Source organism: Varanus komodoensis, unplaced genomic scaffold (genome assembly GCF_004798865.1).
Source record: "Varanus komodoensis strain SLA01 unplaced genomic scaffold, ASM479886v1 scaffold19, whole genome shotgun sequence".
Classification (NCBI taxonomy): domain Eukaryota; kingdom Metazoa; phylum Chordata; class Lepidosauria; order Squamata; family Varanidae; genus Varanus; species Varanus komodoensis.
In genome coordinates, this window is record NW_025335550.1 from 11,167,789 (window position 1) to 11,190,036 (window position 22,248).

Sequence of the window (22,248 nt, forward strand, 5' to 3'; positions counted from 1 at the left end):
CCCCCCCCCCAATTTCCCGGCCGGGCTTGAAGAGAGCGAGGGGTGCCGAGAGACAGCGGGCCGGGGGCAAACTTGGCCCCCGACCCTTTGATCTCGGGGCCAGATACCCGCGACACCCCCTCCCCCGCGCACACACTTTGAACCTCGACTTTTGCGACGGCTCCGGGTGGGCTTGCCTGGCCCGGCTGCAGCGCAAGCTCTGGATCGTGGCCTTTCTCCCTCCTCCGCCCGCCCACCCCCCATCGCCCCTCTGCCAAGCCGGGCTCGGGGCTCGGGTGCCCCGCGGAGGCTCCCTCTGCCGCTCCAGCTGCGCGGCCGCCCGGGGGGGGGTGAGTTCTTGTCGGTCCCGCCGCCCCGCTTCACCGGCCGGCTTCCCTCGGAGCGCCTTGCCTTGCACCCTCGTGGGACCGCAGCTCGCGGGGCGGCCGGGCGGGAGGGCGAGCCTCTGACAGCTGGCCTGGGCAAGGAACGGGGGGAAGCCTCTGCCCCCCCCCCGGCAGTGCCCCCCGCGGGATGGCCGAGAGCTGCGGCCCGCAGGCCAGACGACTGGGCGAGGCGGGCCGGTTGGCTCGGCGGCGGAAGCTGGGGGGCGACTTTCCCCGGCCTGTGCCGGGAGGGGGGCGCCGGCGCCGCCGGCCTTCCCCTCGCCGCCTCCCCGCCCCTCGCCTCCTTCCCCGGCGAGATCGGCGGAGCGATAGAGCCACCCGATGAGAGCCGAGATAGGCGCTTTTAAAATATTCCTTTCTGCGAGTCCCGCACTGATACGATCGCCCTGTCGGGACGGGCTGAAATTGCGATCTTATCTCGCGCTTGACTCACTCCCATCTCATGCATTAGGGAAGGTACGTCTTGAGCGACTTTTGCAAGCGGGGCGAGAGTGGGGCTGAGGGGGGTCTCGGGGAGGAGAGAGCGGAGCGCTCGGGGCCCGATCCAGCCGCCACATCGGAGCCTCCTGAGGCCCGAGACATTCGGTGGGGTGCCAATACGAGTGTTCCTGCACATCTGCAGAGTGCCTTTCTGACACGCTCTGGTAAGTGCTGGTGTCTCTGAAGGAGTAAAACCGAAGAGGAAGTGTGATTATATCATGCGCAACCGAGTGGGTGTAGAGCAAAAGGTTTCACAGCACTCTTCATCAGGCAAGCGGGGTTCTTATGTAATCGCACGTAATCTGCGCAGGCATCTATAACTTTAATGTGCCGGGTTCCCCGTTGTTGTGTTTGCACAGCCTCTCTGTGCAATGCGCCGTCAAAGAACATGCCGGTGGTTGTCTCAGAGTGAGGTGCTGCTTGAAAACTGGCCATTGAGGGGAGGAGTTTTCGTGTTCGGCGGTGTGCTGGCAACAGTTGCCCAGGCTGAAGGTGCTGGCCGGGCGTTCAGACTGGTGGGTCAGTGCGTTTGCGGAAACGTTCCTTGGAAATATTCCGGCGGTGGCTTATTTTGCTCCCTTTCCATCCCACCAGGTAAAGAATGCTGTGAAACTTGAAAGCTTGCATAGGCTCCTGTCAGACCAATGGAGGATATTTTTCCTAATTTGTATGTCCTGCTGGGTAAATTCTTGGCAATCGCCCCTGTGTCTGAAATGAGGGAAATGATTCCAGGTTGTCTTGGGGCTGATTTTTTTTAAAATGGAAATGCTTCTGTGTTACCTCATAGATCTTGCTCTTTTGCCAAATTGTGCATTTCAAGGTTGTACGTTTGATTCCCCTCCTACAAATATCCTGTGTTTAGTCACCTTGCCCTGCCAGATTCTTCCGCTCCGCATCTTTTCCTAGCCCAAATAAGTTTTGGGAAGCCTTGAGAACAGTCTCTCAATACAGTAAGATTAGACCCTTTCTGGCTGATAATAGAACCGTGTGATGAAATTATTCTGTCGCTGCAGAGGGATCCCAGACAGATGGAGCAAAGAGGGACTCGATTTCAGCCCTGGCAGCATGGATACGCTTGTTGCTGTGCTGCGTACATGGAGGGGGAAGGACTGGGGGGGGGATTTTATATCAACTGCTGGAACTTTTCCACGGGCAGGTTTGGCCGCTTTTTGTGTGCTCTCTCCTTTCCTTCCTGAACTGATCTCAGCCACTGATAAGGCGGAGCGAGATGTACGGATAGCAAGACTGGCCCCCATGTGATAATCATGTTTTATCTTTTCTTGAAAATAATTGCTTTACGAAGCTGCAACTACCTGTTTGCTTGCTTGAGGTGATCTTTTTCTACTGATAAGGCCAAGGGAAACTTTTTTTGGGTGAAAAATTAGATGAAAGTTCTTTCTCTCCCCTTCCAGCAGCTGCTCGCCTTTCCATTCACTTGTCTTGGCATCCAACTTTTTCTCGAACTTTCTGCACTTGAAATTGGCTGCCCCCCCCCCCGGGGAGGGGGTTGGGGAGCCCCCTTCCTGCCCTCAGCTGATTCTCAGAGCCATGTAGCTGAGCTCTGTGATTCCAGATGTCTGTTCTTGAATAAATAAAATGATAACAGCAGGAAAACCTGCTGGGAGTCTCTGTGTGTGTGTGTGTGTGTGTGTGTGTACATTCCCCGGTTTTTCGCATGGCACGGAGGGTTGATTTGGCCGGGTTCCACCAATAGTGGCCAGGAGAAACCCCACGCGTCCTTTCTCATGGCGTGTGTGACTCAAGGCTTAGGCCCCAGATTCATTTCGGTTCTCTCAGGTTCAGCCGTGGCACCGGTGAGGTGGGTGTCCTTAGGCGTGTGAAGAGGGCACCTTTTACTCCCAGGGTCTGGGTATTGGGAGCAATGAAAGGGAGGCTGCAGTGGGCTGGGAGTCGATCTTGAGGCGCTTTGGACTGCAGCTCCCTGCGTTCTTGCCTGCTGCTCCTGCAGCCGGGAGCTGAAGCCAGCAACATCTGGAGATTGCCTTGTGCCCACCTCTGCCGTAGGCCCGTTTGCAGCCAGGCTGGGCTCACCGCCGGAGCGATTCCTGCACAGCAGGCGGGGGAAGCTCGCGAGCGGCTGGGCAGCCGGTTGCATCTGTGCAGCACGCTCCCTGCAGAAGCACCTCCACCCTGTGCCAGGAAGTCATTTGTGTGTGTGTGTGAATCGGTGCACAGCTTATCTGGAGCTGGGCATGCGGCCCTTTCAAAATAAGGGGTCCCTGGAGCAGGGGGACTGAGCGGACAGCAGGCCCCATCGTCCTCCGGCTTGGCCGGGGGGCGGGGCAGGGATGGCAGGCCAAGGGCTTTTGCCTCGTAAGCCCCCCCCCCTTGTGGCCGGCATCACACGGCGTCCACCGTACCAGAGGTGCGCTTGGTCTGCATGGTGCCGTCTTCCTCCCCGCTTCCCCCCTTTCAACTTTCCACCCTGTTTTGTCTTGCCGGGAGTTGTTAGGTCTCTGTGCGCGTCTGTTGTGCATTCATTTCCAGCTCGTTGCTTGTCATCCCCGTGCAGTGTCCTCCGCTTAATAAGGAGCCAAAGGTGACGGGAAGACGGATGGGACCGTTTGCGGGGCTGGGCAGCTCGGCGAATACATTAGGGGCTGCCTTGCACTTGAAAGCGGCTGGCTGGCTGGCTGGCTGGCTGGCTGGCTGGCTCCCGGCTGCTTCCTTTCCTGCTTTCTGCGAGATATGAAGGGATGATAAAGCGAGGAAAGTTGATCCGAGGCCAGATCGAGATGGCCAAAACTGATGAATGGGGTTTAAGATGGAAGAGCTGAAGCCCATCTGTGTGCCGGGGTTTGTTGGCATGTCGGTGGCACTCGGAGTGCACGGGGCTGCGAATACGTGGGCATTCATTCTCTTAAAAACAAAAAAGGCTCTTTTCGTTGTTTTGCTTTCTCGGAGGGGAGTGTGCTTGAGTCGAGAGTCTCCTACCCAGTTGGCTGGTCTGATGTGTTGTTGCTTTGTGAAGCAGATGTCAGATCATCTCCGTCCTCTTGATTCATATCTGCTGACTCTGAGTTTGCTCCTTGGCTGGAGGTCCCTTCTTCCTCCACCCAGTGCTTGAGGTGAGGACCGATAAGTGGAAAGCATGGATGCCCCCAGGAGGAAGAGAAAGTCTGCCGTTGGCAGAGAGCAAAAGGATGAAAATCGGGGGCCGGGGGACATTTCGCTGCGTGTGTGTGGACGCGGGTGCTTCCCAGGCCTTGTCTGTGCGGGTGTGCGTCTTGCTCGGCATCCTCCATTCTTTCCCCGCTCTTTCCTGCCCAAGTGGGTGATGCGCAAGAGGCCCTCCCCACAAGGCCCTCCCCACACGGGCTCTGCTTTTGGGCCCATCTTCTTGGCAGTGAATATGCAACTTAACACCGCTGCTGCATAATCCTCACAACTGCAGATTTGCAGAGGTGGCTAAACCAGAGGTGGTATTTATAGCAGAAGATACTGATGCAGGTTGTCTGGAAAATTTTAAACAGGACCATTTTCCAGGAAATAATGTCCATCAGCACCCAAGGTAGTTTGCTCAGGGCAATTTGCATTGGAAATGTTGCCGCTTGTCTTGGAATTCTTTCCTATGGTTGGGCAGCCTCGGATCATTTACGTATTTGGGCCTACAGCTCCCACTGGCCTTAGCCAGCAATGAAAGGTGAGCTGTAAGTGGCTTGTTTATTTGTGATTAGCAAGTAATGCAGGACAGTAGCCCCTGTTCATCTTTTTCTTAACACAGGATAAATATTTGACCTGAAATATCTGAGGAAAAATATTGAAAGCTCACTTGAAGTGATGTAAACATTCTATTTTGCACTAAATCGGTGACTTACCCAAGGAGCATTAATTTCTATTTTGAAACTGCCCATCTTATCTAGTATTATATTTACAGTTCAGTTCCTTTCATTTTTGCTAGTGAACGCCTGTAAAAGGGAATGCTGCATGAGGAAAAAAATACGCTGGATGTTTTTCCGGAAAAGTTTCAATTCCACCTCACGACTGGGGCTGCTTCTCTAGAAGGAGGAATCGATTTTGCTGCCTTCCCACAAAGAGTTCCTTTTATCAGCTCTGCATGGTGACCCTCCTGGGGCAAGAACAGATTTGGCTTGGTCTGGACAGCTGTAATTCTCTCTAGGTGGGGCTGCCTTTGAACATGACCTGGAAATCTCAGCTTGTTCAGAGCGCCGCCCCTCGACTTCTCTCGTGCGTGGATTTTGAACCAGTTGAATTTCGCTCGTTTCAGACTTTGAAGCCCTAAACCATTTGATGCTATGTAAGTTCAGGCGCATTCGTGCCAGTTGGCACCTTCCAGCCATCTTCTGACGTATTTTTTGGGTCTGTTTTTAGGTGCCTTTCCATAAGTTAAGGGCCGCTGGAAGAGCCAGGAGAATTCACCGGCTCCCCTCCTTTTGCGTCTGTCTCCTCCAGTGCAGGGCGCAGTGGATCAGTGGATCAGAAATAGATCCAGGTTGTCCCATCGTGGTTGGAGCTGGTACACCGAAGTCCTTCTAGCTGCCCTGACCCGAAGTGGCCCAGATCTGTCATTCTCAGAGGCGTCTCCAAACACCCGCCCTGCGATAATTTCTCGAGGGAGGACGGCATGAGTCCAAGGGGGGTGCACAGCCTCCCTCCAGAAGTTGCTGAGCCGCCGCAGCCGTCGCTGTGGTTGAGGAAGGCCAGGGCTGATGGGAATTGTGGCCCTCTCAGAAGGGCTGGGCTGCAAGCATGGCGCAGATAGTGGCCGGAAGGGCAGGGCAGGGCAGGGAAGGGAAACACCTTCTCGGAAGGCCTTCCCTGGTCAGGGCTGGAGAATGTACAATAGAGCGGGATGCCGCGCCCGGTCCTTTTCTGGGATCTCCTGTGGTCCACAACTCCTGTTATACCACAGTGCGACTCCAGCCTTCCCTATGGGCAATAAACCCCATCCTCCTTGGCACTGGCTACCCTGGGGGCTGCAGGAAGAGCTGAACCCGCTCCAGAATTCGCCTGGGTGCTGCCGCCGACTGCCCACCCTGCCTTCAGCCTGTGATGCGGAGCGGCCGGGGTCCCTGACGGGGGGGAGCCCGTGAAGCGTTCGCCGTGGGCAAGGGAAGGCGTCGGAGGGGATCATCGCCGGGTTGTGCCCGGGCCCCTCCGGCCTTTCTCAAAAGCCCCGTCTCCCGGCCGAGCTGGGCTGCACGCAGGCCTGGCCGCCTCCTGCCCTCCGCCCGCCCGCCCGCCCGCTCGCACCCCGTGGAGGCCTGGCTGGTAATTGCTCCGCTATTAGGAGCTTTCAAAGGCCGGTCCTAAGCACGTGTGTCTCGCTTTCATTCCTCTTCTTTCTGGTTGAAACTTAGATGCGATGCGGAGTTAAGGCATTAAAGGCCCCAACCGGGAGCTGATGGCGACTTGGATAAGGGGAATCAGTGCATTCAGCCCTGCAGCCCTTCCGTGGCTTGAATCCTCCAAAGCTCCTGCTTTGGCAGACCGTTAGCTAGGTTCGTATTTAATTTAGGAAGGCAGCCGCAAGTCACTCAGAAAATCGCAACCTTAAAAATGAAGGCTCTCTTCCTTTTTTTTAATGCCCTCATCCCTTTATTCTCCCTCTCGTCAAGTTTTCATCCCATTTCTTTTTGTGACAATCTTATATAGCAACATCACGGTGCATCTGGCAGTATTTGTTTTCTCCGCGCGCCCGCGTGTGTGTGTGTGTGTGTGTGCGTGCACACACCTCCTCCTCTGGTGTCTCTTTTGTTCTGCTGTTTGATAGATGTGGACAGCTGATAATAAAAAGAAAGAAAGAGAGAGGCAGGGAGCTGATCCTTGGCTGCGATAGCTGGTTACATTTATTAACTTCAAACAGGGGAGTGCAGCCACATGGGGAGTGATCAAACCTTCTGGCAGCCGGGTGTGTGTGTCCCCCGTCCATGCATCCCCAGCCGGGCTCTTTGGATCGGGAGGGGAGATAAAGGCTGCAGATTGATCGGCCCGATTGGGCCGCACGGAGCGCCCACCGCGAGAAGACCCGAAAACAAAAGTGCGGAGGAGCACAAAGCGGAGGAAAAAAATTGATGAAGTTTTGCCGGAGTTTTCCTCCTAGGCCCCCTCCCTCTTTTCCGTTTTGCTTTCTGCTGAAGCAGATCTGGGCAGCTGATAAACAGAGGACTCGATCTCTCCTCTGATAAAGATTGCCAAGTCAGATAACGGCTTCCTTATCTCTGCTAAACAGACTTGCAGCAGGATTCGCCTACTCCAATAACAGACCCTGGAAAGGAGAGGCAAGAGGGCTCCAACGATTTGTTCCATTGCAAATGTGATTAATGAAGGCATTTTAATTATCTGATTGAGATGGGGGAGAGGTTGGGCCCTTCCCCACACGCCTTCTGTAATATATATAATTCTTTTTCTTTTTCTTTTTTTCTTGTTAAGCTCCATTTCTCTTCTGGGTCTGTTTATCAGCCCCAGATGTTGCTTCGTTCAAAGGTTTTCGATTCCTATCTGCCGTTCTGCTAAGTGTAGCAAATATGTCTTTTTAATAAACTCAAAAGGCAAGCCTTGAGCCACGTGGATATTCCCTGAACTGTGGTTCAGCAGCGGTGTCGGTTTGCTAACGTGGGAGGCGGTTTCTCGCTCAGGTTTGACTTTGTGCTGTATTGATTTGAGCTGCTGCTGCTACAGGTTGGCTGTGCCCTGCACCGGGGCGCCGAGGGAAGGCCTGACTGGGCACCTGCCGTGGCCCCTTCCCGTCCCCAGGGAGAGCCCCCTGACTTGCAGCTTGCTCGCCAGCCTGCCCCTTTCGCTGGCCCAGAGAACCGAGGTGGGGAGGAGGAGCAGCGGTGGTGGCACCCCGTTTCTCTGCTCCCCAGTATTTGGCTTCTAGCAAGCAAGAGGCATCCATGATGGGAGAGGAGCAGCTGGGGAGCGGAGGTTCCTTGAGGGCGGGGGCCGCGGGGGCGCTTGCCGAAGGGCTCAGTTGCTGAGGAGCTTGGGCAAGTGGAGGCCTTGCACCCGTCCCGCTGGAGGGATCCTGTGGGCAGCTGGTTTGCCACCTGTGAATGGAGGCCTGGCCTGGACGGACCCTTGGCTGGAGCCACGGGGCTTTTGTTCTGCTCAGGTGGACTTCAGAAACCTGGAGGGAGCATTGCATGGGAGAGTCTCTACCTTTGGACTTGGGAGCACCGGGCAAGTGGCCAAGACTAGCTCTCCAAATGTTTTGGACTACCGTTCCTCACCACCTGCCATGCTGGGGCTGCTGGGCATTGGCAGTCCAAACATTTGGAGGGGATGCCGTCAGGGAAGGATAAACGATCCAGCTTCTGCAGGCTCTTTCAGGTGAACAAGCCTCCTTCTTTTCCTCTCCCCAGTTTCTCTCCCACCCTGTGATCCTGAAATCTGTCGTGGGCTTTCTCCTCCATGCCCTCGCGTTGCTTCCACTTGCCAGTGTGGAAGGACTCCAAAAATCGCATGCCAGGAAGGCTTGGAGGTGGCGAGACGACGCCTGCAGGTGACGGGTGCGATCCTACGCACAGTAGCAAAGAGACGGAGACACACAGAATTGTACCTTAAAGTGGAAAGGCTACCCATGGAGGGCAGGATGCCAGGAGATGACATAAGGTGGCCGCCCAAATTTCTCCTCCGGCCACCGAAGGGAAGCAGCCCCGCTTCTCTCTGTCTCTCACCCTCCGAGGGCCTCGTGTCTTCCTCGTGCGAGCGAGGCCGGGGGGGCATACAGCAAGCTTCCGTTGGCCACCCAGCAAGTCATGTATGATCGAGCAGGGACTGGAGCCATTTTCTGATTCAGCACCTGGAGATGGGGACCCCCGGTCTGTGACCCACGGCGTCCCCTGAGGGTCCCCACCCAGCCATGTGCTTTCTCCCAGCTCCCAGGCTTGGTCTGGCCAGTTTTCTGCACTACCTGGCGCTGTCCCAGGAGCCTCCGGGATTTTTCCTTTACCCCCCTCTTAGCTCCATGCAGAAGCCAAAATGCTGGGTCCGGGCTTTGCAGGGGCAGGGGCCCTCCCGACAGAATGATCCTAACCTAGCGAGGTGTGTGATATGTAGCAGAGACTGAGAAAAGCGGGGCCAGCCAGGTGAGGGATACCTGCAGCTCCCCACTAAGGGTGGTCCTGCTCCACCCAGGCTGGTGGGAGCCACCGGCTGGGTCGTCCAGGGTCGTACACCAGCCTGTGCAGGGCTCCTCAAGGAGACCCGCTGAATTCGGTGGCACCGCTGCATCGAACGGTTCGGGATCAACAGTCTTGGAGGTGGACCTGGGGCTTCCTGCAGGTGCCTCCTGTCCTCGCTCAAGGTCTGGGGATGCAGCAGGTGGGATGCGCACACAGCACCGGCAACGCACTCGTCACCCCCTGTTCAAAGGTTTGCTCTTGTCGCAGACATTCAGTTGATGACATCCGAAGCCCTGAATTACCCGGGACTTGACTCCTAGCAGGCTGCCTTCCCCTCTGTGCACCCAGTCGAGCCCCGAGATCCTCTGAGGAGGCTTCTTGGTAGTCCCACAAGCACATGAGCAGGCAGGGCCTTCTCGGCAGTGGCACCCGCCCTCTGGAACACTCCCACGTGTGGTTCAGGGGGCGGAAAGTTTGGTGAGCTTCTAGAAGAAGCATCTGCTTACGAGGACTTTCCTTCATCTTGACCTGATTTCAGGGTTATAGCCAGCACTAGTTTAGCTGAAGTTCAGTTCAGTTCAGTTCAGTGGGTCTACTCTAGGTAAGACGACCACTGGAAACAACCTGACGGCATTGCTCTGTGCTAGGGTTGTTCTCGTGCAATGTGTTAATGTAGTTTTCGGTTAATCGTGTTTCTGTGCTGTGTTTTCCGTGGTTTGGGAGCCCCTGAGTTTGGTCCACACTCAGCCGTGAGGCCCACTGTCCCATTGGGACAGTCCTGGCTCTCAGCCTCTCCTACCTCACAGGGCCGTTGTGAGGATAAATTGAGAAGAAGGAAGATCACGCAAGGCGAGGCCTGCAAGAGAGAAAGGGCAAGATATGAACGGAATAGCAGAGAGGTGCAAGTGCCGCGAAGCCCAGATTTCTGCAATTCTGGTGTGTGGCAGCGAGGCTGAAAGTCTTGGACGGGCGACTGGGGGGATCTGGATTCCAGTCCATGCTCAGCCCTGGAGTTCACTGGGTGACTTTGGCCCCGGCACTTTCTCCCAGCCTAGCCTACCTCACAGGGCTGTTGTTTTGAAGAGAGAATGGAGCTATAGAAGCTGCTTGAGGAAAACAGTGGGATATAAATGTAAGGGAATAATAACACTGATGGATGTTGGATGTCAACAGCTTGGAAATTTCAGAAGGTTCAGTGTTAGAGAAGTCAATAAAGATTAAAGCAATCAATAAACCTGCATGAGGCACCCCAGGAAGGGCCGCGGAGCATCTTCCTCGCGGGGCGAGCAGCACCATGGGCAGTTCCAGCTCGGGTCATGCGGTGCATTGGGCCAGTCCTCATGGCGAGGAGGTGGCCCGCCACGTCCGTCGTACCTGAGCTTGGACACTCCCTGGATGTGCCGCAAGGACTGCTCCTGTTTGGGCCACGATCCCCGGAGGAGAGAAGCCCACAGAACCCTTCCCAGGGAATGACACGGCACGTACTTCTCTTTGTGGGGCACAGAGGCCGGGCCAGGGTGGGTCAGTTTGCCGGCTTGCATCTCGAAGATGGAGCCTTCCGGGAGCAAGCTGGCCAGGAGGAGCACCGGGACCTGAGCAGCCAGGAAAGCGGTGTTTGGTGCAGGGGTGAGCAAAGCTCGGACAGCCGGCTGCTTTTTCTGGGCAAGGCCCTCCCTCAAGGCCTCCCCTGAACTCCCCAAGTGGGGCTGCCTACTGTGCTGCCTTTGTGGCAAGGGAATGCACTTTGCGCATGCCCAGAGTAGCTGTTAAAATGCAGCTACGACACCTGAGCACTGCTTTTTTGCATTCTAGCGCTCTGTGTGAGCTGGACGTGGCGTCCCCCCAACTCCCAGTACGTAGCTGAGTCTTAAATGCTTGGCCTCTGATTTTACCCAGGCAATGTTTTTTGGTTCCCTGGCCATGAATGTGCTTGTGTCCAATGCACTGATCAAAGAGCATGTGAGCAGGATGAATGGGGGGGGGGGAGGGGGGCTAGTTGCTGCAGGACTCAGGCTGGCATCTATTTTTAGCTTTGTGAGCTGCAATTTCTGCCGTCTCTTTCTGCTTGGTGCAAGTTCATCCTTGCATTTTCCATGTTCCCCATTGGCTCCTGGCAAGGAATCTGTGGACCCACTTGGCATGAGACATTTTATAAGATAAGATTAGTTGCCTTTTATCAGACCCTGAGCTTTAGTTTCATAAAGAAGTCCATATAAGTTACTAGTCCTCAACAATTTCCGTCGTCATGAGCCAGTTGCGTAGGGCCTCCTAGAAAGGGGAGGGGGAAAGAACATGACTCTTTCACCTTCCCCTTGGCTGGGGTGCTTTTGAAGGGGCTGCTTTGGTCCAGAAGTTTCTGGGATTACCCCAAAAGTGCCATCCACTGCAGAGAACTAACTCACCAATTTTCAGGCGCCAGCCCTGAGAGTGCACAGTAGCAACCTCTCCAGAAAAACGGAAAAGAAAAGAAAATACTGAAAGCTCAGCCTGGATGGACAGATCTGTCCGTTTCAATTTCTCCCGGGATTAGATTTGTTTTCGGGGGTTTTTTTTCAGTCTGAACTTTCTGTTGAGACATCCTTTCTACCCCCCAACCCTTCTGTCCCTGAAGACACCTGCTTGCCCCTGCTAGTATCTTCTTCTCAAAGCCCACCTGAAGCAAAAGTCTCCGCATCCCAGTTCCGAGGTAGCCTGCCTCTGTAAATGGAGGCTTCACCTTAGCGGCCGTGGATCAGCCGGTCCCTTCCACGCCCCTTTCTGGAAGAGCTTGTTGGCATGGCCTTTTCTGCAGCCGCCTCTGCACACGTGTGCCGTCGTTCAGCCCAGGGCCCCGCAGGCCGTGGGGCACCAGCAGCCCGGGATCCAGCGCAGGCCGTGCTGGTCTCTTCTCAGACTCCTGCGGTGCGGTGGAAGCTGTGAAAAGCCGGTGGATACCCACTCTTGGCCTAAAGGAGCATTGTGGGGTGGACTCCAGGGCCCATGCTGCTGATATCCAAGGGCCACCTTCCTGGGGTGAATCACACTTCCCCGGCTGTTCCTTTTAAAGCTCACAGAAGGGTCTCTTAGAAAAATGGCCAGTGGCTGGACTGCATGCGGCAGCTTTCCCCAAACCGGCACCCTCCAGCCATGTTGGACTACAGTTCCCAGCATGCTGCAGCGAGCCAGGAGTCCCACACTGATTTGCTGTTCATAAATCACTCACTACCTGCATATTCTTTCAGCAACTCATTTGGCCTAATTTCTATGCAGTGAAAATCCCACGCCCTACCTGCTGGGAATCCTGCCCGGTTCCTCGTCTCCCCTAAAATTTCATTAGGTATTCTCATCAGGCTTTCAAGCTTGCTGATCCTCCCTGAGGGCTAGCAACTTGTATTTAAATACAGAAGCCTAAGCTAAATGCAAAAGCTGAGGGTGATGGATTCCATGCCTGAGCTGACTTCGCATGTCCACAGGCTTACAGAGGAGGCTGCAAGTCCCCTCTCCCGTGCATGAGTCACTGGCCACCTAGCGAGTAAAATAACCCTCTTGCACAGAGTCCTGGCAAGATGAAGGGCCTTGAGACAGCCCTGTGGAGAAGTTCTACTCACAGGAGGTGGCGGCTTGATCCTTATCTGGGCAATTTGATCGCTCTTTCTCTCTCTCGGCTTTTCTGGAGGGGAAAATTGGGGTGTCCAGAGCTGGATCCTCCCCTGCGCTGCTTTCAGTGCGCATTTTGAGTGTGGGGAGGAGGGCTTGACGCTGAGCTGCGTTTAAATTTTCTGGTGGCTGTAATAAGTTGGCAGGTTTCTGAGAATTTGAGTTGGCGGGTCAGAGGGGTCCGTTTTGCAGGGAGAAGGAGAGAATTCTGCCTCCCAGGAGTGGCTCTTGGGGTTCACACTTGATTAGCTGATGCTGCTTTAAAGCCGTCAGAATCACCAACATTAGTGTGTCTGTCTGAATGTGGATTGAATGCATTTGCACAGATCTGCTGAACACGTGATGTCCAGAAGTTTCCGGTAAATTATCCCCATAAGCAGTTTGTAACGGATGTTTTAAATCCAGAGGTTGTGCCGAGTGCCCTGTCCTCCTGCGCTATCCTATGAGCGCATGGGGAGTCAAAGAAATGGGGGTCGCGCTTGTACGCCTCTACGACGTAATGCGAAGTGGCGCACCATTCCAGCATTCAGAAATAATATTTCTGTGCGTCAAACAAGGCCTGGTTCGGAGAAGGGCGCTGGGCAGGAAATTTGCATCTTAAATTAACCTGCGTATTTTGTAATGGTGCTCATTGCAGCTCAACTCTGTGGGAGTTAATTTCAGGGCTGCAGCCTCCTGCTGCGAGCAACACGTTCCGCGCAGGCACACCGTGTGTGCACAGTTCGGGTCAGAGCCCGATTTGCCTCCCTGCTCACCTGCTGCAACATCACCCTGCTCGTTGCTCAAAAACGGTGGCGGATCACTCAGGCCCAAAACATGATATCAAGCAGCGTTATCGGGAAAGGTATTAAGCGTGATCTGAGCGGCATCTGATCAGTCTACCTGTAATATGCCTGTGATTTCTGACATTAATTCTGTCTAATCTTAAGTCCTGTCTTTAAGGATAATGTTAACCGTTTCCTTCCTGGGCGCCCCGCGAGGAATAAAGCAGAGGAAATGAAGTTAGCGTGTAGGCGAATATCCCTGAGATGGAACTGGGGTGGGGGGCCCTGGGTGTTGGAGAGTGAGCCACCCCCAGGGGCCGGTGGATGGGGAGCTGGGCCAGGCGCCTGTAGGGAACGATCCAGGGGAACGATTTATTTATTTCTTTAGAAAATTTCTATGCCGCCCCATTCGCCGAAGCCTCGGGGCGGCTCACAAATAAATCAATTAAAATACTATACATTAACAATATAAAACAAAACGATCCCAGGTTCAGCCCCCAGGGAGGGCTGGGAGAGCCCTGTTCCTCAGCCTGCGGAGTCCCTGCCCATCCATGGGTCGAGGTCCTGCCCCGTGGCCCGCACCAGACCTGCCAGTTGCCACCTGGGGGTCCCGGGAGACCACTGCTTTCCTGGCGATCGCTGATTGCCCGGCCATCTCTGGGCTTTTCTCTCCACCCCGCTTCTGCATGAGCCAAACGGCATAACTACGGTTAGCGAGAGTTTTCGGCTGAAATAGTTCAGGTCTTGTGCATCAGGGGAGGGGCATCTTTGGCGCTCTGGTGTGTGGCCCACGGAGCTGGGCCCTCGCCATGTGCTGCAGTCCCCCCGGCTGAGCCAGGAGGAGTGACGCCAACCCACGACCCTCCCTCCCCGTGCTCAGAGCCCTGTGCCGATTCCCGCAGCTGCCACTTCTGCCTGCAACCCAGCCAGAGCCCGCCTTTTTCTTGCAAGCAACCGGTTACATAATCTTCCTCTCCATGTTATTTCTGGTGACTGGTCCCAAATCACGCAGCGAGCGCCATAGCCGAGCGGAAAGGACAGCCCGGATCTCCCAAGCCGCCGTCCAGCATTTTGGCCCTTCAGCTGCATCACTGGGGAGTCAGGCGCTTCTTTTAGGGTCGGTGTTTGTGGATGTTTCTTTCCGCCCCTTCCCACCAGCTCGCAGGTGCCGTCCCCAGGCACCTTTCCAAAATATCACATGTACGAATGTGGCCCTCTTCCCTTCCTTTTTCTGGAACATCAGTGGCGCTTGCCAAGATAAATACTCTGCCTTTGCTGTTTTTGTTTATTTAATGATATTTATGAAACACTAAGCAAAATTTCCTAAAGGATGTGCAAAAACAATACAGTATAAGAACTTAATTAAATATGGCATATTGTTAGAGCACGGAAGACACATTCCTTACTGGGAACGCTTGTTGGGGAAAATATGCTTTTTGCTCCGTGCCATCAACCCCGACGGGTCGGCGCTAGTCTAAGTGGTAGTGGCGGGGAGTTCCAGAGTGTGGAAGCAAGATGCCAAAGGCCTTCTCCGAGCCATGATGCGAGGCTTCTGAAGTCTTGGGTACCACTTGGAGGGTCTCCCCTGGGGAGCAGAGCGAATGAGCAGAGCAGCCGAGAGTCTGAAATCTCCTCACATGTCCTGAATGTGTCATTAAAAAGCCACGGAGGCATTCAGCCTGCACCTTTAGCATAATCTTCTTCAGGGGTGGGGGACCTCTTCTGGCAGGTTCAATTCCAGAGCACCTCTCCCCCACTCCTGTGGGCGGAGCCAAAGGCAAAAGGGGTGTGGCCACAGCAGGAACACCTGTGTGTGTTTCCTTCATGCTTTTACAGCTGCGAACGAAGCCGAAGGAGAAGCCTTCCGACCTTTACGAGAGTGTGTGTGTGGCAGGGGCAGGAATCCACAACCACTGAAAACCCCCAAGTGATGGATGGGCAGGGAGGGGAGGGGGTGGCTAAAAAGTCCCGGAGGGCTGGATCTCGCCGGGAGGGTCACCGCCCCCGAGGCCCCCCACCCTGGCTTTTGCGAGGTGTGTGTGGTGTTGCAGTGGACCACCGACGGTTGCCTTTGGCCTGGGACTGCTTCCTCCCCACCTGCCCCGCATGCAGCTCCCCGGACCGTCGTTTGCCTTGCTTGCTGTTTGTAAGGATGAGGCTCCGGTTCCCGGCTCTTTGGACGGAGAAGCCTTCATTGTTCTCCAGCAAGGGGAGTTTTGGAAAGGGCGAAACACTGTCAGGAATGTAACTGTTGACCTTGGGCTGGAATAGGGTTAAGGAGTACTTCTGAGTCATTTCAGATAAGGGCCTTCCAATGCCTCTTCTCTTCCCCCCTCCAAAATATCTGTTATCTCTTCTCTCCTCACATCAGCATGCTTTGGTGACATCTCCCATTTGCCCGCAGAGAAAGGAAATGCTTTTTCTCTAATTCATTAATCTCCTGTTATTATAATCTCTCTAAATATTGCCCTGCCTGTCTCTTACTATGAAAGCGAGAGCGTTTATCCTCACGCCACCCTGAGATGAAAACGGGCCTTAATTCAGACCTCCATGGACGCCCCCGATAAACCAGCGGGCGGAGGCTGGTCAGGGCAGGCTGCCCCCAAAGCCTGGTGGGGCATGAAACTTCCCTTGGTCTGGGAGCCGGCGGTCCGGACGAGACGCTTTCTAGCGCAGTACAAGCATCACTCAATGGCCGCCATCAACAGGCGACCCACAAATTATTGGAATAAGCCATTTGCAGCCCTCCTGGGGGGGGGCAGCATCCGAGATACCCCAGAGCTGCGCTTCCTGTCTTTCCGCCTCCCCCACCCTGAGCACAGTCCCTGCTTTCAGCCCTCCACTCTACCCCGGAGGGACCTCCTTCCCAGGGTGTGTGTCAGGTCAGCCTCGTTCTTCTGGACTGAGGCCCTTTGCCGTGGACAAGGCAAACAAGCTCCTGGAAACGGATTTGGCAGGTTGCTTTGCCACGTGTATCTCCAATATTAGCTTTCCTGGTGCTGGTTAACGCCGTCCGTCCATTGATTGGTGTTGCTTGTTTGCCCCCCCCTCCCCCGGTGCGTCTGGCTTCCGGGTGGCGATGCAGCGCTCAAAACGGGCCTGCTGGGCAAGGCAGGAAGCCCCCCCGGTGGCCATTCTCCTGGGGGGGCCACTGATCCACAGGAAGGACTGCCTGAGCTCGCCACAACTCCTACGTCCAGCCCGGGCAGGCAGTGTGCTAGTGGCAGAGAGAGCGCCTCCAGCACTTTGGACTTCAGCCCCCGTGGAGTCCGCCTGGGCTGGCAGGATCCTTGAAGCCCAGCACCTCAGGAGCTGTTCTTGCCAGCCTCACTCTAGCTCTGCTAGGCAGATCCACCGGCGCTCAGACCGCGATACATTCCTTGAGCCTTAAGGGGTCCCCAGTCTGTCCCTGCACTGTGTGTGCTTACATTGCCTTCCCATTGGAATACCTCGCTGTGGGGTTAAGGGTGAGCATGATCGGGCACTCGCCAAGGCCCCCGCCCCCCAGCAGGGGCCCGCTGATGAGGCCCTTGGGAGCAGTGCTGCTTTTGTTGCCGGTTCCCTTGTGGGAACGGGCGGGTTCGTTCCAGGCACAAACTGGGAGCAGAAAGCAGAGCGACGGAGGGGAGAAGCTGACCGGCTTCCACAGTGCCAGGGGCAGGCATCATTCCCCCCCTTGCTCGGACCACGTTTCAGCAAATCCAGAGGAACCGGTGGCCCTTGCGGACCTCGCCTTCGCCAGCTCACGTGGCTTTTGCCTGGAAGAGAGCGAGGGCGCCGTTCCCCTCAGTCCCGCCGCCCTCCGGGTGGCTCTCTGTTGCCCCAGAAGCCGGCCTGGGCACTGCCTTCCCTCCCCAGACGGGCTCCTGCCTCAGCCACGCCATGGTGATGGCTCCTTTTGGCAGTGCTGTTGGCAGAGGACACCGCGGGAGGGCCCCAGGGATGCTGCCCCCCCCCCGCCCCATGCATCCCCGCTCTGATCCTGGAGTTTGGAAAAGTTGAGAGGTGTCATGATGGCCCAGAAGAAAGTCGCAGGGGGGTGGGGGATGACCAGAAGGCCTTTCCTGGATAATAGTCCAATGGTGCCTCTGCACAATTTAAGGCCAGGCCTTCGCGGGTTCCTGATCTGGGCTTGTGTTCTGCAGGACTATCTGTCCCATCAGCTCACCCTCTTCTTCCTGGGGATGGACAGGTGGAATGTTCCTTCCCGTTTTGCACTCTGTAAACCTCTTTGATTTCCTTTCGGCTTTCTCTAGGTTCAGGGCTCATTTAGTTCAGATCTAACATTCATCCCTCCCGCCCGCCCCAGAGAGTTTTGGCTGTGCGGCAGCAGAGAAAAGAAATAAACCAGAAGTTGTTAAGCTTCTGTAAGGTTTGCGTGCAAGCACACACATGCTTCTTGCAGAAGGATTCGCCCCCGCCCCCACTGCCTCTTCCACCTTTGGCTGCGTTGCCACCTTGGATCGTGTGGATATTGTTACCGCTTGGTGTGTATAAGAGCCCTCTGAAGGTGCAAAATACGGTCGTTGTGGCACAAACGCTGACAAAAACATGCCATAACGTAGCGAAAGGGAGGTGGCTGCCGGCTTGGTATATACGCACGACCAGGAACTTGGTGTGTACATGCATGGGCTGGCTGCTTCCATCTAGTCCAGCGGCCTGTTCTGACAGCGGCAACAAGCTGCTGTGGGACGAGCAAATTCGCCCCTTCTGCTCGCCCTCCTCAGCAGCAGGTCATGATGAGCGCACTGCCTCTGAGCCTGTGGTGGCACGGAACCAGGAGGACCAGTAGCCATGGCTAGCACTCTGTTCTGCAGACGTGCCCAGCTACCCGTACGCTGGCCCTCACTGCCCCATCTAGGAGCAAATTCATGCATGCGTCCCAGGTATGGAGATCTGTCTCGTTCGTCTATCGGACCTGCATCTCCCGGGGTGCAGCTTCATGGGACGACGGCAGCTGCTTCTTCTATTTATGTTCTCCACACTGTGCATAGTTTTGTAAAGTTCTTTCATTTCTTTCCATACTTACCTTCTTTATAAGCTAAACGGTCCCAGATGGTCGTCTCCTTCCGCTCGTGGGAAGAGGCGTTGCTCCGGCCTCTTCATCGCTTTCGTTGCCCTTCTCTGCACTTTTCCCAATGGGATGGGTATCCTTTTCTCGGTGCAGTGCCCAGAACTGCACTCAGCTGCAGAACTGGAAGCGGAGTTACGGGTATGATACAGAGTTTTCCATTCTTTTCTAGCGATCGCCAGCATGGAACTGGCCTGTTTCTTAGCAGCCGCTTCCTGCATCAACGTTTTCACTGGGCCGGCCACCAGCACCGGGAGATCACTCGTCCTCTGTCACCAGTTCCAGTCCTGCCCATGTGCGTGTGAAGCTTGGGGTTTTGCCCCGGTGCGCCAGTGTATCAGCCTTGTTTACACTGAGCTGCCATTTTGATGTCCGTGCTCCCAGCTGGAAAGACCCCTTTGGGTCTCTTTGCCACCCCCTTAGCCAAGGACCATTAACCACCCTCCCACCCATCACGCACAGTCCAAGATAAAGGACCTCAAACAAATTAAAAAGTACCACCCCTGATCACAGTTGTGTGTATGTATGTTGTAGCCTGTTCTGGGGCTGAAGCCCTGCTCTTTTATTTGATATTTTTTAAAGTGAACATGCAGCAGGTTTTTAAAACACCTCTGCTGGTGCTGAGAGCAATATGGATGGTGGGAAAGCTAAGAGCACTTTGCTCAGAGCCGTCTCGCAGGAGCAGGAAAAATCTGGAAAATTTGCTGGGGTTTGAAAGGGATGTGTGCAGAGTGAGCCTAAGCAGAATAGCGGATCCGGAGAATTCTCTCTTTTCTGATGCCTGTACGTGCACAGGTACCCTCGCCCTTTGCTCGTAGGAAGCCCAGCTTTTCTGCAGAAGTTCAGAAGAACCTCTCAGCACCTCCTCATTCCCTCTTCTTTAGCAGGACAGTTGCAGGTCTTGCAGCCGAGTGACACATGTTGTTAAAAGCATGCCGCGTTCGGGCTCCTGGTCCTAGGCATATCAGAAGCTGCCCTCTGCCAAGACGGAGCGGGCTTGGCAGTGCTGCCAGCTCTGACCGGCAGCAACGCCACGTGACTTTCAGGCAGGTGCTCTTTCTGCCCTGTGGTTTCCGGGACCTCCCAGAGTCCAAGCAGATGCTCTGCCAGTGAGCTGCGCCCCCTCCCTGCTGGCTGGGGGATGCTGGGAATTGTAGTCCAGCATTGACGGAAGGCACCAAGGTGGGGAAGGCGATGCAGGGCTGTTCGCTGCTTGTGCAGCAAGGAAGGGGAGCGACGGGGTGGACCGGGCCTTGCGACGCCTGTGGCTGTCCCATGCATGTGATCAAGAGAGCGGCTTCCGATGAGCCCAGCTCTCCCTGTCGTCGCTCTTGAGTTCCTGTGCTGGAGAACTTGCTTCAAGTGGAGCACTTGCTTAGGGAGATGAAGACCTAGCCACCAATATCATCATCATCATCATCATCATCATCATCGTCGTTTTTATACTGCCCATAGCCAAAGCTCTCTGGGCAGCTTACGTCAATAATCATAGAATCTTGCGCTCAAGTCACCCATCCCAATTCTGACCAGGCCTGGCCCTGCTTAGCTTCCAAGACTAGGCAGGATCAGGCCCTTCAGGCGTCCTGGGAGCGGTCAAAGCAGCCCCCTTTAGGAGGAGCCTGGGCAGCCATGCTTGGGCTTCCCGTGGAGGCAGAAGCACCGAGCACGCACATCGCGTGGGTCGCGGCGGAAGGGGCGGCTCTGCCTCGTTGGAGCTTTCTGTTCCGGGAAGCCCTGCGCAGGGCAGCTCTGCATCTGGGCACTGGCACCTCAGGCCTTGCCAGACCGAAGCTGCAGCGGCGCTTCCCTTTCCCGCTCGAGAAAGGGAAGCAAGCCCTCCCGAGCTGCCGCCCGGCTCTTTGTGCGCAACCCGTTCCTTTGCTTTCAGGTCTGGACTGATTCACCCGGCGTTTATTCTCCTGCAGCCTGCCTGAAATAGCCCCCATCCGCGTCCTCTCCTCCTCCTCCTCCTCCTCCTCTCTCACGCAGAGTTCAGTCGCTCGCTCACTCCTCGGTCTCTCAGCCGAGGCCTCTTGTGCAGGTTTCAGCGGATATGATAATGCGGAAAGTTGAACTGGCCCCATTACTGCGCCTCTGATGGTTGAATTGATAAGGGCTTGATAATGGTGGAGATAGCCGCAGCTCAGTAGCCAATCCCGGAGCCCCTTCTCCCATTAACATTCCCTACCACGGACCAGCTCGGAGCTGCCTATCTCCTCTCCATTTCCACTCCTCCACTAGATAAGAATGGAAATACTGACTTCATAGCTCACTGATTAAAGTGTCTGGATTTCTTGATAATACACAGATAAATTATGTTTTTCAAAAAGAAGGTAGGGACGGGAGTGTGAGGACAGAGGAGGGGGGAGAGGAAAGGGGAGAAGCGGCCTTGAGTCCATTCCCGCCCCCCCCCGCCCGCCCCTGCCGCTGTGTGTGCTCTGCCCCACATTTTCGCCACATGGAAGGCCTGGTCCTTTGAAGCTCCGTGCGGCGCGGCATTGCCAGAGAATCGGAAGACTCGCCGTACACGCCCGTTCTGATGCCGCCAGAATCGAGCCGTTTAGACCCTGGACTTGGGAGAGGTTAGCACGCGGCGTCGTACGTGCGCAGAGTGTGCCAGCAAGCATTCCCACGTCGGTGGAAGGGAGCAGCGGCTGCAGAGCTGGGAAGGGTGGCTGTGGAGACGCGGGGTCAGGAAAAATATTTGCTCTGTGTGCGGCGAGTGAAGCGATCCTCCGCCCTCGGCAGCGGCCACACCGGCGGGGTGCCTCGGAGCCCAGCCCTCGGTGCCCCCAGGTGCAGTGGCGCTGCACGCGGATGTTTTGGGGTGCCGGGGGTCAGGAGACCCCCGTAGCCCAGTGGCTGAACCCCTGCTTTGCCCAAGAAGTAGCCTGGATCGTCTCCTGCAGAAGCCCCTCCAAAATAGGCCATTGTCAAGTTTCGGGGGAGAGGGCCCACAGCTCTGGGGGGAGCACAGGCCGCGTGCGCCGGCGGTTCCTGGCGTGGTGCTTTGTCATTTCACGGGGTCTTTCTCTGACCGAGCCCCCGGGGAGCGTCTGGCGGGAAGGGGAGCCAGCGCCGGGCCAAATGCAGAAACAGGCCGGTGTGGCAGCTTCCTGTGCTTTCTTGGGGAGGTATGAGGGAAGGAACGAGCTTGGAGGCACCGGCTTCTTCTGTGTGTCGCCTTTTGCTAACTCTGTAGAGCTTGTTGTGCGATTGTGTGTCTTCAGACGGGTTTGGTTGCCCCTGAGTGCAGGAAGCGACGTCAGCCAAGCAGGTGGGACGACGAGGAGAGAAGCTCCTCGGACGAACCTCCCCGGCTGCTTCGGCAAGTGCCGGACTGGACCAAGCAAACAGGGCCGTTTCCTGCCATCCTGCAGGCACGACACGGGATGGCCCTGCGCGGTTGTGTGTGTGGGACACGGCACCGTTGCAGCAGGGGAAGGCTTTCCGAGTCCAAATCTGCCCCTTTTCTATTTATAAATGAGTTTTTATTGATTTTTTAAGAAACAAAAACTCTCCAGGCAGCTGTTTTAATTCATTGTGCATTTTATTTTGTTGCTTCGGACTTCCTGACTTTGTTAAACCACCTTGAGGGGCCTTTGCCTAGAAAGATATATGAATATTTTCAGTGGAAAATAAGCCCTCCCCAGGTAGTCTTACCTGTCTTGGCCTCCCCGCCCCCCATGATGCTGGGGAAGGGAGGATGATGCAGGACAGCCTTCCTCCAACCTGAGGCCCGCCAGCTGTGGATGACAGGAGTTGCATTCAACGCATCAGGAGGCTGCTGGGTCGGAGGA

The 22,248-nt window shown here is 55.6% G+C and overlaps 1 protein-coding gene across 8 annotated transcripts in view; it reads left to right on the forward strand.

The window, feature by feature from the left end:
* ZFPM1 (zinc finger protein, FOG family member 1) overlaps positions 1-22,248 on the forward strand; it is an 83,684-nt gene that overhangs the window by 493 nt on the left and 60,943 nt on the right. Inside the window, exons 1-3 of one of the 8 annotated variants that reach the window (XM_044427636.1) lie at positions 873-1,030; positions 4,789-5,145; positions 8,216-8,355. The exons of 1 other annotated variant lie outside the window; for it this stretch is intronic. In XM_044427636.1, coding sequence (XP_044283571.1) covers positions 8,265-8,355 — 91 coding nt within the window. In that variant the 5' untranslated portion in view covers positions 873-1,030; positions 4,789-5,145; positions 8,216-8,264. Of the gene's footprint in view, positions 1-801; positions 843-863; positions 1,031-1,387; positions 1,461-4,788; positions 5,146-8,215; positions 8,356-20,979; positions 21,031-22,248 lie in introns of those variants that run through there. 6 more of the 8 variants (XM_044427635.1, XM_044427640.1, XM_044427645.1 and 3 more) reach the window with 6 other exon arrangements.